The sequence below is a fragment of the Callorhinchus milii genome, unplaced genomic scaffold (genome assembly GCF_018977255.1).
Source record: "Callorhinchus milii isolate IMCB2004 unplaced genomic scaffold, IMCB_Cmil_1.0 Scaffold3, whole genome shotgun sequence".
Taxonomy (NCBI): Eukaryota; Metazoa; Chordata; class Chondrichthyes; order Chimaeriformes; family Callorhinchidae; genus Callorhinchus; species Callorhinchus milii.
Window position 1 is genome coordinate 24814193 of NW_024704744.1, and position 16501 is coordinate 24830693.

Sequence of the window (16501 nt, forward strand, 5' to 3'; positions counted from 1 at the left end):
GCATTCTTCTCCTCAGGGGTCAAAGACATCCCGCTGGGCTGATCCAGATCATTTTGCGCAGCGCCAGACCTGCATGAACACTTTTGCTAGCTGGTTCGGTGTCATGCCACTCATCCACTCACAAATGAGGCTGGATCCCATCCTTTTCAAAGACCAAGTCTCCATCCTGCGGAAGAAGTACCGGGATATTGAAAGATTATAGAGCCCAGCGCAGTGGTCTGAGCTGTACTGCAAAAGCTGCTCTTATATGCCTGTGATAATTGCCTGGTCTTAAGGGGTCACTGGAAAACTCCTGGCAAGACTGAGACACAAGACAAAAGTACAGCAACAAGAACACTGCCTTCTGGGGACCAAGTGACAATGACCTCAGTGCAACCAGAAGGTTAGCTGCCATATTGAATGGTTATTCGAGGTGTTTCCAGTCATGTTCTTTCTTTTACTTTGTCAAGGTAAAACTAAATTTCTGACAATCGTGCCTAACCATTGAGGGTTTGAGGGGTAAACAACACATAACAAAAATATGGTCAAAGAATGTACACGTTCTGTTTAAAGCTTGCAAAGGGATTATATAGCTCAGCTAAACACAGATGTTTTAGTTTATTCATTTGTCTGTATTTTAAGTTTGCTTTGTTTGTCAAATTCTCAGCTCTTACATTTTAATTACTTCTCGATGTCTGATGTGTCTTTTTAAATGGTCAAAAATATATTCAATAAAAAACAACTTTTCTGCAGCAACCACAATAAGGAATACTGGTCAAAGCAAATCTCAATGTGCACAAGGTATTTTTTGAAATTCTACTGCAAGCTGGGTGCAAATATAAACCTTAACAAATGCTAAAGGTAAATTTGTACACAATTGTACTCAGAGCTGGAAGGAACCAGTGACCTGTATCCCTTGAACCCTAAATCTGACAAGACCATCGGAATAGGGATTTGAGTATAGTAATGGGTCACAACATGCAATTTTAATATCACATAGATTAGGAATGCTTCATGTAGTTACAGGTATTGGTATTTTTAGTATATCCAGTATACAGTATGTTCTATCTCATGATCTTGGTAGGTACAGGAAAGGGACCAATGGCAAAGCCCTGGTGAATGAATGCTTTTAAATTTCTACTGGGTTTGGACCAGTAATAGTCAGAACAAATATTTTAACTTTAACTTAAAAATAAGTACTCCACATATTCCAAAATAAATTGACAGACCCATTTGAAATGGCATGATCCTAGGTCACTTTTACTAGTAGCTGTAGCAGTGAGTTTGTCTGGCCAATTGTTTGCAAATTGTAAGCTGCTTTTCTATCTTTTCCTAAAGCACAAAGGTTAGAATTATTGATTAATTCTGCTTCTGTGCTAAACCTTTCAAAGCAGAGAAAGTAATGAGTCATTTCAAATCTGGCTGCATCAGTGTTATACGGATTGCCAGATCTAAATAATCTGAAAAATAATTCAAAATGCAAGTGGCACTTTATGGTGATACTGGTTTGTCATTGTGATTTCATGTTATGCCCTTATTAATGTTTTGAATATAAACAAATTGCACCTATTACTGCAAGAGAATCTTATCTTAGGGAATGCATTTTATTTGTTTTTTGTGGTCCTGAAAAATCTATGTGCCTACAAAGATCCTTTTATGAAGCAAAACCTCTTCATTGACACAGCAGGAGTCACAGTTGTCTAAAGTAAAGCCTAATTATTGACAGTCAAAAGGTTACTGCTTTGGCTGGATCATGGAGATGGAATGAGCAGCGGAAACAAGAGTGTGGTTTGTTGGGCCAGATTACCTCTGGAAATGAATCTCATTAACTCTTTCAACAACAACAACTTGCATTTATATAGCACCTCTCACACAGGGTAGCATCCTACAGTGCTTTCTCCTCCGCCCCCTCACCTGTGGTTTATAGTTAACAGTATAAAACAGTATATGGGGAGATTTCTTAACAAAGTAATCTAAATAAATATATGATTCAACAACAACAACAAGAAAATTACATTTGTATAGCGCCTTTCATGTCGGGAGGATGTCCCAAGGCGCTGGACAGAGTACAGCATTTCAGACCCGAACTGGGGTCAGGGGGGGAGAAGAGAGGGCAGGGGAAGGGGGGTGGCCGATGGCATGGTCGAAGCGGAGGGTCTTGAGGCGGGACTTGAAGGAGGCTAAGGAAGGGGTGAGGCGGAGTTACTGGGATGGAATTCCAGAGATTGGGGGCAGAGTGGCTGAAGGCTCTCCTGCCAATGGTGGGGCGGGTGGGTCGGGGGACGTGGAGCAGACCAGTGCCAGCTGAGCGGAGGGAGCGGGCGGGTTGGTAGGGGGTTAGGAGGTCACAGAGGTAGGGTGGGGCAAAGCCATGCATGGCTTTGTATGTGAGGGCCAGGATCTTGAACTGGATCCTCTGAAGGATAGGGAGCCAATGGAGTCAGGCGAGAGTGGGAGAGATGGGATCACGGAGTTTGGTACGGGAGAGGACACGGGCTGCAGAGTTCTGGATTATCTGCAGCCTGTGGAGGGAGGAATTGGGAAGGCCGACAAAACAAAACAAAAAAACACAAAACAAAACATATTCCAAAAATAGCACTTGTGTGAAATTTGTCTTTGGAGCATTTAAACTTTTAAAAGTTGATTGTACTTTTTTTGGTCTGACAGATGTGGAAACCTATCACATTTAAGTATCTAATCCAGACTGAGAGTGGTGCACATGTATTCCAAGCTACACTTGGAATTTTCCCTTGCCTGGAATGGAATGCACACTCTCTCCCTGGAGGAACATACCCTGCTTTCCTAAATCTGGAAAGTATTAGGTACAGGTTTGCAAGAGCCGAGGCTTGAGGAACAAAACTGTACTTTGGGGGTTCTGTTACAGTTTAACCAACGAAAACCACATCGCTTGCCACTGAGAGTACTGCCTGGCAAGTTCCCCACTACTTCTCCAGCTAGGAATACCCGAAGTTAGGACATTAGTTTGCAGAGTTAACAGAAGATGAGTAGGAGGAACCCCTGCCTCTCCAAGTCCTGCTGATGCCTGCAGGAAGCAGGGAATCTTCCCACTTGGTTCTTGATAAACCAGCAAGCTAAAGATTATTCTCAGCATTGTTACATTACAAACCAGATGGAATATGCCAGCAAGCTTCGATTTAATCAATTTAAATGTCAAGTTCTGAAACTGAAATTAAAATAGTGGTGAAATTCTGAACCCCTAACTTAGTTGTAAAATGCTTCTATTGTGAAATTCCCGACTCTTTAAGCAGCCCATTGCTTTTATGCTGAAGCAAATTATTGAATTCAACTGTAACTTTGAAATTCAGGTTTTTAATTTGACTAATGCTTCTTATGGAATGACCATCATTTTTTTATGGAATGGCTCCATAAAATGTCCTCTTTAGAGGGACATTGTCTGGAAACTTGAAAGCATCAAAACACATATTTGGCCTAAAATAATAATAGCCCCCAAATGCAAAAGTTCACCCTGAAGCAGTTTATAACTTGTGTAGCAAAGCATTTGCAGTTTTCATGCAGAGATACAGTACAAGTTGTTCCAAAACTCCCCAGGAAGGCAACACTATCCTATTAAAATATATATAACATATACAGCAAGTCACAAATATCAGTGAACACAAATATTACAGTGAGGCCAATGGAAACTGAAATGCAAATAAATTATTCTCAGGAGGCGTATTGATTTCTTCAAAACGTGGGAATGTACAGCACTGGAAAAGACCATTGTCATCCATCTGGCCAAACTAAAAGAAAAGTTTTTAAAATAATAAATAATCCTCAACTATTCCATGTCTCGTACTCCTCAATTAAATGATTTGCTGAAACCTTCCTAAGCTATCCAATTCCCTCTTGCATGTACTGACACAATCTGCCATTACATCCTAGGGTAATCTATTCCACATATTCCCTATTCTGCAAAGTGATTAAATCTGAACTGCCTGTTCATCTGTCCTCTTCCGAGCTCGAGTTTAATTAAAGGGTGATGAGCTTGAGAGCTTAATATAAATGGAGGTATATCATGTTCAGAGATTACTCTGCTATGTATAACAGAGTGAGAAACCACCCTTTCTATATAAAAATGTTTTTTTTCCTTTTAAGCTTTTATCAGACCAACAGCCAAACCAGGATCAGTATTGGTTCCCCATTTACTTATATGTTTCTGCCTATTTTTCTACTATACACTGCGTGTCGTGCATTTTTAGATTTGATTAATATTAATTTGTTTCAAACTTTGTACTGCTTTTCGTTTGAATAAATTTTAATAATTTAAACTCCCAGATCAGCAGGGTGTCAATAAAACTTAAGTGAAATTTGCTGGAATAACATTTAAAATGTACTGTAAACTGGATTAGGTATCTCCTTTTGAATTTTCATTCAGACAATTTCTATCAATGATTGGCAAGAATGTAGATGTTATTTAATGTAGGTTGTGCAATGCAGCATCCAAGCCATATAGAAATGTTCTGTGAATCAGAATTGTTCTTAAACATCAATGCATAACTGCATCATCTTGCCCTTGCAGGGGATATGCAGTTAAAACATTATGGTGACCATAAAATCAACACTAAGCTGCAGCTCACTTAAAGGCATCATGTTTGAACATTGGACAATACAATCACGTAGTTGGTCATTTCAAGTCCTGCCTGGCCACAGCGCTTTAATGTCATTGCACATATCTTTATTCAGTAGGTTTTTAAAGCATTGTGTTGCCAGATATATTCAGTTTGAATTCTTCTTTATGTTGTGCCTTTGATGTGCTACCACATTGTCCAAACTGTTGTACAAAATACAATACTTTGCTTGATTGTGGTGTGACTTTTATAACACACTGGGCTTTGAGAAGTCCTTACAACTACGAAAGAGACATCAAAAGATGTAACAATTCCCTGCACCAATGTATCCCCAGGTGGACAACATTGTTATGGAGGAGATCCATCAACAGAACACTCTGAAATCCTGGCTCGGTATCCACATTCCTGCTCAGTCTGGTTTACATGCAAACGTGCCATTGCATGCAGCCACGTCATAATGCTGAATAGGGAAGTGTGAAGAGGTAAACACGACTTTCCATTTTGCTTCTGTAGAACAACTTGCAGATTTTTTTTTAGAAATGTAAACATCAAATACTGTAAATGCCAATTTTCTATAAAAGACTGAATTTGTTGAAATAAAAAAATAAACATTTTTAAACGAGAATATTATGTATCATTTTCATGTCGTTGTCGTTCCCCCTTTCTTTCGACTGCACAAAGTAATATTCCGTTGCGGCATCCAGAAGTCCAACACATCATGGAAAATGTGATTATTTTGACCCAATTAGCCTTTTCAAAAGTTACAGGTTAAAATGCCAATGATGTGTGAACACTGTTTAAACTTTGTTGAAATGAGTCATTTCACATTTGAAAACATGGTGTGAAATTTAATTCAGTTCAGATTTATTCTTTTAGTTAGCCGATGTTTATTTCACAAATCCACAATGAAGTCTTAAAATCTCAGCAGTGGCTGACAGTCAAATCAGGCAGTCAGAAATTGTGATGAATATTGTCAATTCTAAGCCATGTGAATTGGTAGGATACTTGAGTCCATCCATCCATCTCCAAAGCAAATGTGTCTAATGTCAACTGAATTTTACCGCATATAGTTCTGGTCAATGCAACATAAGGGTATCCAATCCCTTGAGGTAGTGCAGAGGAAAGCAATGAGGATGATCCCCAGTGTTAGAGGAATGAGCAACAATTAGACAAGCTATGGATCTTCATTCTTGAGAGAAGGGGAACAGAGAGGAACTCATAGAAGTGTATAAAATGTTAAATGGGTTTGAAAAAGTAAACCCAGATCAATACTTTAGGATACATCAAGATAGTAAAACAAGAGAACATAGGTTTAAAGCTGTAAAAGGCAATTTCAGGACAGATACAAGGATGTTTTTTCTTTACACAGAGGGTAAGCAATGACTGGATCAGGATGCCTGGAAAGGTGGTGCCTGCCATCCACCTTGTGAGGGGTCAAACCTACCCTTGTCGATTTTATTGTGTGCTGTAGAGATTAAATCATGTAACATCTCATTTCTTTTCTTTTATAGATTATACACGATAGGATATATTCACATATTGCAAGAAATACTTTCATTTGGAATAAAGCGCCAGGTTTACTTGTGGAATACTGTGGTATATATTATCACAGTATTCTACAAATTTAGCTGCTTTTCCAATTTATTATTTAAGTATGGGTAAGTACTGTTCTTTAGATATATGTTCTGAAATCGAAAGTATAGAATTGTTATCATAAAAAATTATGTTTTTGATACTGGGAAACCCTGATATGGCAAAATAATGGACTAGTTTCTGCTAGGAGGAACTTATGATCTTTGGGTAGAGAACAAGTCATTTGTCCTTTTTATTGAGGAACCAAGGTGAAAGCCAGAGGAGCAAAACAATGTCAATGTTTAAATGAGTAGGAAGACTTTGTCATGAAGTTCAGATCAATTTGCCTTGCAATTGTAGGTTGACCAACTCATGACTATTCTCCTTGGGAGGGGAGGTAAGTGGGTTCTTCTTAAAGATGAATTGGTTTGAAGGTGACATGTTTTCCAACAGAATGGCAGAATCAAGTAGTCCAGTTCCTGAGACAGGTAGGTCCATAATATTCCAGAGTATTGGAGTCCTGTAGCTCAGTGGTTAGAGAACTCGCTTTGCAAGTGAGAGACCTGAGTTCAATTCCAGGCAGGGCGAACCTTGGGCAAGTTTCCTTACTCCACACACCTAATAATAGTCCCTCCAATAAAATAAAATAATAATAAATCGGTCATTTTCAATCCATATGACTGTTTGTGGGACATTGCTGTGCGCAATTGGCTGCCGCATTTGCCCACAAATATACAGTCAATTCACTTTACAGTGTGTTCTGTGAAGCGCTTTGGGACGACCTCCCGACGTGAAAAGCGCTATATCAAATGCAAGGATTATTATTATTATTATGACAGCACAGCAAGCCTGGCTCATCAGCAGTACCTGGAAGGCAGACCAGTCACTGGGGGCAGAGACTCTTCCTACTCATCTCCTATTAGCCCTGTAACAACAATAACAATAAGATCACATTTGTATAGCGCCTTTCACATCGGGAGGACGTTCCAATGCAATGGACAGAGTACAGCATTTCAGACCATAGCTGGGGTCAGGTGGGGAGAAGGGAGGGAAGGGGAAGGGGGGTGGCCGATGGCATGGTCGAAGAGGAAGGTCTTGAGACGGGACTTGAAGGAGGCTAAGAAGGGGGCGAGGCAGAGTGATTGGGGGATGGAATTCCAGAGGTTGGGGGCAGAGTGGCTGAAGGCTCTCCCGCCAATTCGCAAAGTCAAAGTTCTAACCGGTACAGTGGTCCTAACTGTACAAGCAGCAGGAAAGCTTGCCAAGCAGTGCTCTCCATGGCAAGCTATGCGGTTTTAGCTGGTTAGACTCCAGCTGTTCCCCAAAGCCTACTCTGGGGACTCCAAGCCTTGGCTCTTGCCAACCCGTTCCTAATACTTTTTGGAATTAGGTAAGCAGGATGTGTCTCTCCAGCAAGAGAGTACATATTCCATGCCAATAAATATCTCTGGGAGAGGTGGGATACATGAAACTCAGTTTGGTTGGGATGCTCTTAAGCATTATGATAGTTTCCCAATGTACCCGGCTGACCAAAAAAAAGGAAAGAGAGGTAGAGGCCAGAACACTAGACATTTCGATGGAGTGTTGGGGGGGGATCAGTAGAGTGAGTGTTCTGGAAGGATGAGATCAGGTGGGCCATCTTTATCTTGTGAACAAGGAAAGTTTTTGTGACCCATTCAGCCACCTAACAACCAAAAGGGGACATATGATAGTCAATGTTCTTTATGTGATAGGAGATTTTGATGACATTTTATAACAACAACAACAACAAGATTCCATTTATTGAGCGCCTTTCACGTCGGGAAGACGTCCCAAGGCGATGTACAGTTGGGTCAGGATCCGAGCAGGGGGGAAATGGTCAGGGTGAGGGGAGGGAAGGGAGGGAGCGAGGAGGGGGTAGAGAGTTGAGAGGGGAGGTGAAGGCACGTTCAAAGAGAAAGGTCTTGAGACCGGCCTTGAAGGAGGAAAGGGAGGAGGCAAGGCAAAGGCACTGGGGGATAGAGTTCCAGAGCCTAGGGGCTAAGAGGCTGAAGGCCCATCCACCAATGGTAGGGCGGTTGGGGCGGGGGATGTGCAGCAGACCGGAGCCAGAGGAACGGAGGGTACGGGCAGGTAGGTAGGGGGATAGTAGGTTGGAGAGGTAGGAGAGTGGAAGGCCGTGAATGGCCTTGTAGGTGAGGATGAGGATCTTGAATTCAAAATATTTGAATTCGAAATATAAACCGCTAAAATGAAAGAATATTACTTCAAGGGTATATTAAAAATATATAACATTGTTCCTTCAAACAAAGTACTCTTGGGAAGTATTCATTCTTTATTGAACTGGGCTACTTATAATATCAAGCCTGAGACGAATTGATCCAAAGGCAATTGTTGATGACTTTTTAATATTACGATTATTACCATGCAATGTATTGTCGACAGAGTCTTTTTATTGACTTCAGTGCTCTCACTGAACAATGTGAGAGTGAGGAAGTATTGAGTTATGCGACTAAAACAGCACTTGTGTGTTAGGAAAGGTATTTGCCTGCAGACGTGCACTCATTAACCTTTACCCTTTACACTAAATCCTGTAAATCCTTTTCACTAGATGTTTTGAACAACATAATAAGATACTATGTCAATTGCAAAATGTATAATTATTATGATTATTGTTAGATTTCTCTTAATACTGTCATTTAATGGGGAATGGGTTGATATATTGTGGAGTCCTGTAGCTCAGTGGTTAGAGCACTCGCTTTGCAAGTGAGAGACCTGAGTTCAATTCCAGGCAGGGCGAAACCTTGGGCAAGTTTCCTTACTCCACACGCCTAATAATAATCCCTCCAAAAAACCAAAAACAATAATTAAATTGGTCATTTTCAATCTACGACTGTTTGTGGGACATTGCTGTGCGCAATTGGCTGCCGCGTTCGCCCACAAATATACAGTCAATTCACTTTACAGTGTGTTCTGTGAAGCGCTTTGGGACGTCCTCCTGACGTGAAAAGCGCTATATCAAATGCAAGGATTATTATATATTATATTATATATCAGAAAATGCAATAGTGATCTATTTCAGCGGGGCAGCCACAAGGCAGCAGGTTTGTCAGACTGAAGGTTTAGTAGACCAAAGAGGAAGTGTGCGAATCTGTACTGGTGCTCTGAAAGAGCAAACTGTCTACGATTACAGATTCGATTAAGATTTAAATGACAATCAATTAATCCCATTAAAAGCAAGTTGTTATACTTAGTGGCAAGAGGAATTTCACCTTCTTAGAGTCCACTACTGCCTAAAATCCAATGACCTTAATATAACACCTACACGAACAGCCAATATACTAATCTCCTACCAAAATTCTATTATATTTTTTCCAATAATCAGGCTTTGAAACCAGCTGCACTGTACAGAATGCACCGATCAATGCAGAAACTCATCATGTCAATATTTTTGCCATTACCTTGTTCTACAATCCAATGAAGGGAATACTTAAACACAAGACCAGATTTTGTAATCAAACAGGGTACAGCTCAGTGCAGCCAGCTCGCCATGTGCAGATTCTACTACATTTTGTCAAGAGGAACAATTGTACACAAGGGCTTGCTTCAGGTCTGCTCTCATGAATGCTTCACTGCACTTCACTACAGGTCTGGGATGTGGATATGAAACTGTGACACAATGAGGTGCTGAAATATTCCACCACAGCACAAACAGAGATCAGGCACTTCCCCACTGAAAGGAGACAAACACTGCAGAGCTGACATTTTGTGGAGTCCTGTAGCTCAGTGGTCGGAGCACTCGCTTTGCAAGTGAGAGACCTGAGTTCAATTCCAGGCAGGGCGAAACCTTGGGCAAGTTTCCTTACTCCACACGCCTAATAATAATCCCTCCAAAACCAAAAACAATAATAAATTGGTCATTTTCAATCTACGACTGCTTGTGGGACATTGCTGGCGCAATTGGCTGCCGCGTTCGCCCACAAATATACAGTCAATTCACTTTACAGTGTGTTCTGTGAAGCGCTTTGGGACGTCCTCCCGACGTGAAAAGCGCTATATCAAATGCAAGGATTATTATTATTATTATTATTTTGACTCCTTTTCATTGTAGTACAATTTACAGGTACCATTTGTTCACTTAGAGACATTCTCCCGACATGAAAGACACTAAATAGATCTAAGTTATATTGTATTGTCAACAAGACCGAGGCTCTCCTGGTCAGCACCTCTTCACCTCAGGCATTGACAGCATCACCATCCATGTTTGCACCCTCCACTTTGCTCAGCCAGTCCGGAACCTTGGCATCTTGTTTGACCCTCAACTATCCCTTCTACCCCACATTTGTGCCATGACCCACTCTGCCTTCCCCCACCTCCGCAACATTGCCCGGCTCCGCCACCGCCTCACACCGCAGGCCACCGAAACCCTCATACATGCTTTCATTAAATTGAGGCTCGACTATGCAAATTCATTCCTTGTCGGCCTCCCCAACTCTTCCCTCCACAGGCTGCAGATCATCCAGAACTCTGCAACCCGTGTCCTCAACTGCACTAGGCTCTGCGACCCTATCACCCCCATCCTCACCCAACTCCACTGGCTTCCCATCACACAGAGGGTACAGTTCAAGATCCTGGTCCTCAACTTCAAAGCCCTCCATGGTCTTGCTCGCCCCTACCTCTGCGACCTCCTAAACCCCTACCATCCTGCTCGCTCCCTCCGCTCAGTGGGCTCAGGCCTGCTTCACATCCCCCGCCTCGCTCGCCCCACTATTGGCGGGCATACCTTCTGCCACTCTACCCCCACCCTCTGGAACTCCATCCCGCAGTCCCTTCACCTCGCCCCCTCCCTTGCCACCTTCAAGACCCATCTCTAGACCCTCCTCTTCGACTGTGCTTTCGATCTCCCTGCTTCCCTCCTGCCCTCCATCCTCCCCCACCCCAGCTCGCGTCCGAAATTCTGTCTGTCCAGTGCCTTGGGATGTCCTCCCGACATGAAAAATGCTATACAAATGTAATTTTGTTGTTGTTGTCATTCTGTACATCACTAAAGTGGCCATTATTAGTGAAGGAGCCTCAAGAATGAGTACTGATAAGTTACCTGACTGAGGGACACCACAACCAAGATCAATCCTGTCCTTACTCGATTTTCAAACATGTGCACCAGGAGAAGTCTTCTAAGTAGGAACCCTGGTTGACTATCCTCCCTGAATAAGTGCACAATTGATTCAGCATAGATCAGGATTCATATACCCGTAACCTTCTGGTCTGCATGGCTTAGTGCTTCAGAAATCGGTGGTTTCACCTTTAGGGGAGCCAGTTATATAATATTAATAAAGTACCTTTATTCTATGGATACTAGCAGAAGCCTGTATTTAAATAACATTCCCTTTCTCTCACTGGGACAACAGAGAAGAGAAGATTGAGTCTTAGCTCTGGCATTATTACACAGTACAAATCACATTTATATAGCACTTTGCACATCAGGAGGATGTCTCGAAGTGCTCAAAGCATATGATCAAGTAGAACATTATTGGAGAAACAAATTGACTTGTTATAAGCAAAAGGAATAGGCTGCAAATGCCCAATGGTCCATATCACGAGTACCACTGCATTATATTTACAATAACTACATCCTTACAAGGCCAATATCGTTCCTATTAGGATTCCAATATTATTAGTCTGAAATTCTACTTCCTCTTAGTCTTTAACACCATTTTGCTCTAAAATTTAAGATGCCATAGAGTTTTAATATGGAGGCCTTAAACACTGTAACAAACTGGTTTCCACATTAAGGCTGAATTGAATAACGATAATCATGTCCTTGCCTTATCATATTGTTGAGACGTCTTAAAGCGCTTCACAGAATATATTGTAAAGTGAATTAACTATACTTTGTGGGTGAAATGCAGCAGCCAATTGTGTACAGCAGTATCCCACAATCAATCATGGATTGAGTGACCAAATTATTATAATTGGGGTGAAGGAAAGAATTTTCCAAACTTGCACATAATCTTAAATTTGAAGACAAAATTGTCAGACACTCACAAACTGCCATAGAGGATAAGATTTGGAAAACAAGGACCACAAGCAAAAGGTTTCCTGTCAAGTTGCAGGTGATGCCCCCTCCCCAAGATAGTTAAAGATCCTCACTTTCAGAAACAATAACTTGGAAAGTAGGCCACAGAGAAATAGGCTTAATTTGTAATGCTTCCATGGGGAAAGGAAGGGCAGAAATAAAAATTGACTTACTGCAGAAATTCTTGTATGACTTGTTAACAAGCTGCCTGTGCTGCTTGAATCTGACAAATAATAATAATAATAATCCTTGCATTTGATGTAGCGCTTTTCACGTCGGGAGGATGTCCCAAAGAGCTTCACAGAACACACTGTAAAGTGAATTGACTGTATATTTGTGGGCGAACACGGCAGCCAATTGCGCACAGCAATGTCCCACAAACAGTCATATGGATTGAAAATGACCAATTTATAATTGTTTTTTGTTTTTTTGGAGGGATTATTATTAGGCTCTGTGTGGAGTAAGGAAACTTGCCCAAGGTTTCGCCCTCTGCCTGGAATTGAACTCAGGTTTCTCACTTACAAAGCGAGTGCTCTAACCACTGAGCTAAAGGACTCCAAATAATAATAATAATAATAATCCTAGCATTTGATATAGCGCTTTTCACGTCGGGAGGACGTCCCAAAGCGCTATTGAGTGACAAAGCCCATTGAGTGAAAACCAGATCTCCACAAAATCAGCTCAAAGGCCTAATCGTTCGCCTTCTTTACTTTCAAGATCGATATTCAGGACAGGGAAGAAAAAGGGAATGTTAACATTTGAGGAGTAGAGAAAATGGATTAAAGAGAAAATCACCATCATGACCCGTCTACAAAATCGATTGTACCAAATTATGTTTTAATAATAATAATAATAATCCTTGCATTTGATAAGCGCTTTTCACGTGGGGAGGACGTCCCAAAGCGCTTCACAGAACACACTGTGAAGTGAATTGATTGTATATTTGTGGGCGAACATGGCAGCCAATTGCGCACAACAATGTCCCACAAACAGTCATAGGTTGAAAATGACCAATTTATTATTGGTTTTGGTTTTGGAGGGATTATTATTAGGCGTGTGGAGTAAGGAAACTTGCCCAAGGTTTCGCCCTGCCTGGGATTGAATTCAGGTCTCTCGCTTGCAAAGTGAGTGCTCTAACCACTGAGCTACAGGACTCCACACCTGTTCAGCCTTTAGTCCAAGTCAATTTGACCAAAAACATTTATTTAAAAAAAAATAACATTTATTTAAAAAACATAAATGCTAGTGAAATCATCAGCAATAAAGGCTTGAAAGGATTATTGTGAGCTCAGCTTGAGCGGACTAAGTTAGTACATACAGTTGCCGTTGCTTCACTCCACATGGGTTTATGATTATTTACTGATCTTAATTGAACTCCCTCACAGTTAAAATCGGTAAGTCCTTTGAGAATTTCTTTCCTACTTCTGATAATGTCAGGTTGGCTCAGCTGGTAGCACTCTTGCCTATTGATCAGGATATTTTCAGTTCAAGCCCACGTCAGAATTCAAGCTCATCAATTAGGTTGACACTCCAGCGTATTCGAGGAGTGGCTGGATGGTTGGAGATGCCATTCTTTGGAAAAGATGTTAAAACTGAAGTTTTGTCTGCCCTGTTAAACGTGGACATAAAAGATTCCATAAGAGAAGGGAGCTTGTCTTTGCAACTATCCTCCAGATTAATGATAGAAACCCTTGCACTTCATATTGCATATTATTCTGTACAAATGTATTAAAACGTTTAAAAACAATTCTGTTAATTGGTTAAGCAGGTTCTAGCTTTAGGTAAGGCTCTTTGAGTTAGAAGGAAAAGAATAATTTAAGTAGAAATCTTCCATCTGACAAGTAAGTGAAGATATTTGAATTTGGGTGCATGCAATCAATATTTTCTGGCTTGACTCGGTAAAAATGTTTTTGTGACACACTATATTGTTCTAAAAAAGAGTTTAGGAGTTACTTCTTTTCATAGGAGGGTGTTGAGAATGTGAAACCCACTGCCGGAAGCTGAAGTTAATGAAACAAAAAACGTCTATTACTTAACAGGAAATGCAATGCATATATGAGGTAGAGGGGAGGAGGAGGGATGGACTAGCTGGGCTGTTTCTGTGCTGTATCATTCTATGTAATACAATATAAAGGGCTGAAACTATCTAAATGTAGGTGAACGTAGTAGCCAATTCTCAAACAGCAATGTCCCATAAAACAGTCAATGACTATTGTTCTCTCTGGGAGGATAATTGGACATGCCACTGGGAATAAAACTCCTCTTTTCAAATAATGCCATGGGATCTTTAACAATACCTGAGCAGGCAAACAAGACCTTGGTTCAATGTCCCATCTGAAAGACGGCACCTCTGACATTGCAGCTCTCCATTGACATGTCAGTCTAGAGTCTCAAAGTCTCGATGTGGGGCTTGAACCCACAACCTTCTAACTCAGACTCGAAAGTTACACCAATTGAGCCAGGCTGACACCTTAATTGATTAATAGATCATTCTCATCATGACTATATGGAGTCCTGTAGCTCAGTGGTTAGAACACTCGCATCGCAAACGAGAGACCTGGGTTCGATTCCCGGCAGGGCAAAATGTTCGGCAAGTTTCCTTACTCTACACGGCTCTGTTTACCTAATAGTAAGTAGGAATCTGGTGTTAATCGATTGGCAGATCAAAAAAAATTGGTCACTTCAATCCACGACTGTTTGTGGGACACTGCTGTGCCCAATCGGCTGCTGCGTTTTGTCCACAAAATATACAGCCAATTCACTTTACAATATATTCTGAACAGCACTTTGAGACATATCAAAGACATGATAATGTACTATATCAAATGCACGGATTATTATTATTATATGTGTGACGTAGAACAAACACCAGGCACTTCTCTATTGAAGAGAAAATTATAGAGAATCATTCCAGTGCTTCTCCCATGCATCTCCTAATACCTGTCTCAAAGTAGATATCTGGAGTAGGCTGAGCACCTAGTTTTGTAACCACAGGATATGTGTGACACAGATGGTAAACTATGCTATGGTGGCACCAATTAACCTCAGTCAGAGATAAAGGTTTAATATTCTGCATTAAACAGACATACATGTATTCCTGGTAATCCAGGATGCAGATGTCCGTTTGATGCACATTCCTACAAATCCGTATAGTGTTGACTGCTTATTAAACAGTGTCTTACGCATTATATACAACTATTGCAGTGCAGTCAATGGGTGCGAGGCTACTTGCTGAAGGTCCCAAAAATGATGAGGTTTAATTTGTGGTATTTCAGAATTGGGATTGGGATTCGTTAAAAGGAACATAATTTACACAAATGAAGATTCATTATAAATTAAATAATTTAGTGGTAAATTCAATATTTATGACCTCAGTCAGAGACAAACGTCAGACATATAGAAATGCAGATATGCCCCCAAATCCCACCCCATTCTCAATGGTAATATCCTTGAAACTGGTACCTGTAACCTTGTATCATGAGCCTTTGGCTGCCAGGTGGCTCAGACACCATTTTTTTATTAAACATAGAGGAGTCTATAACTCGCTACTCAATGATTGAAATCTGTGATCAGCCAGCTGGAAGTCTAATGCTGCGAGTCCAGCTTTACAGGCATCGCAATGGGGAACACACCCAGGGTGTCATCAGCACATTTGCTGTTAAAAAAATACAGAATTGAAAGTGATGCTAAGTTGGTCCATTGTTACTTGTTTTGCCCACATTGTGCTGACACTAGTTTTGTCTTTGCCTACTCATTTCAGTCACTTTAAATTAGCAAATGATAAACAAAATTATATTACCTGTTAGCCGTTTGTCCTGTACCATTTCACATTCATTATTTCAGCCCTGAGGTACAATAAATGTATCAAAGTATGATTAAAATGTATTCTTATTACTATTTTAGTAACAATCAGTGCTATTTGAACTTTGAACGGATTTGCTTACAAAATGCAATCATTTTGACAGATTGTCCTGTGAAGCACTTTGAGATGTCCTCCGGGCATGAAAGGCTTTGTATCAAAAGCAAGGATTATTATTATTACTTTGAAAAATAGCTGTGGTATAATTTTCAAAAGGTGTGATTTAAGCTGTCACCAATGATAAAGAGCTGTACGAACAGTTACTTGCATAATTACTGAGTACGCACAACATCAATGTCATAGAAAGCTTAAATGTTACAAAAAGGACAGCGTAGTCAATACTAAAATACACGAGTCATCAATAAAATCACAATGCCAATAAAAACAGATAAAATGCCAATAAAAACAGATAAAATGAGTAAGTGCAAGGCTGCTTCATACATAAAG

The 16501-nt window shown here is 40.7% G+C and overlaps 1 protein-coding gene across 1 annotated transcript in view; it reads left to right on the forward strand.

The window, feature by feature from the left end:
* LOC103185802 (exostosin-1) overlaps positions 1–2002 on the forward strand; it is a 378349-nt gene extending 376347 nt beyond the window's left edge. The window contains 1 exon segment of the mRNA XM_007904484.2: positions 17–2002. Within this exon segment, the coding sequence (XP_007902675.2) occupies positions 17–202 (186 nt within the window). The 3' untranslated portion in view covers positions 203–2002.
* The last annotated feature ends 14499 nt before the right edge of the window (positions 2003–16501 follow it).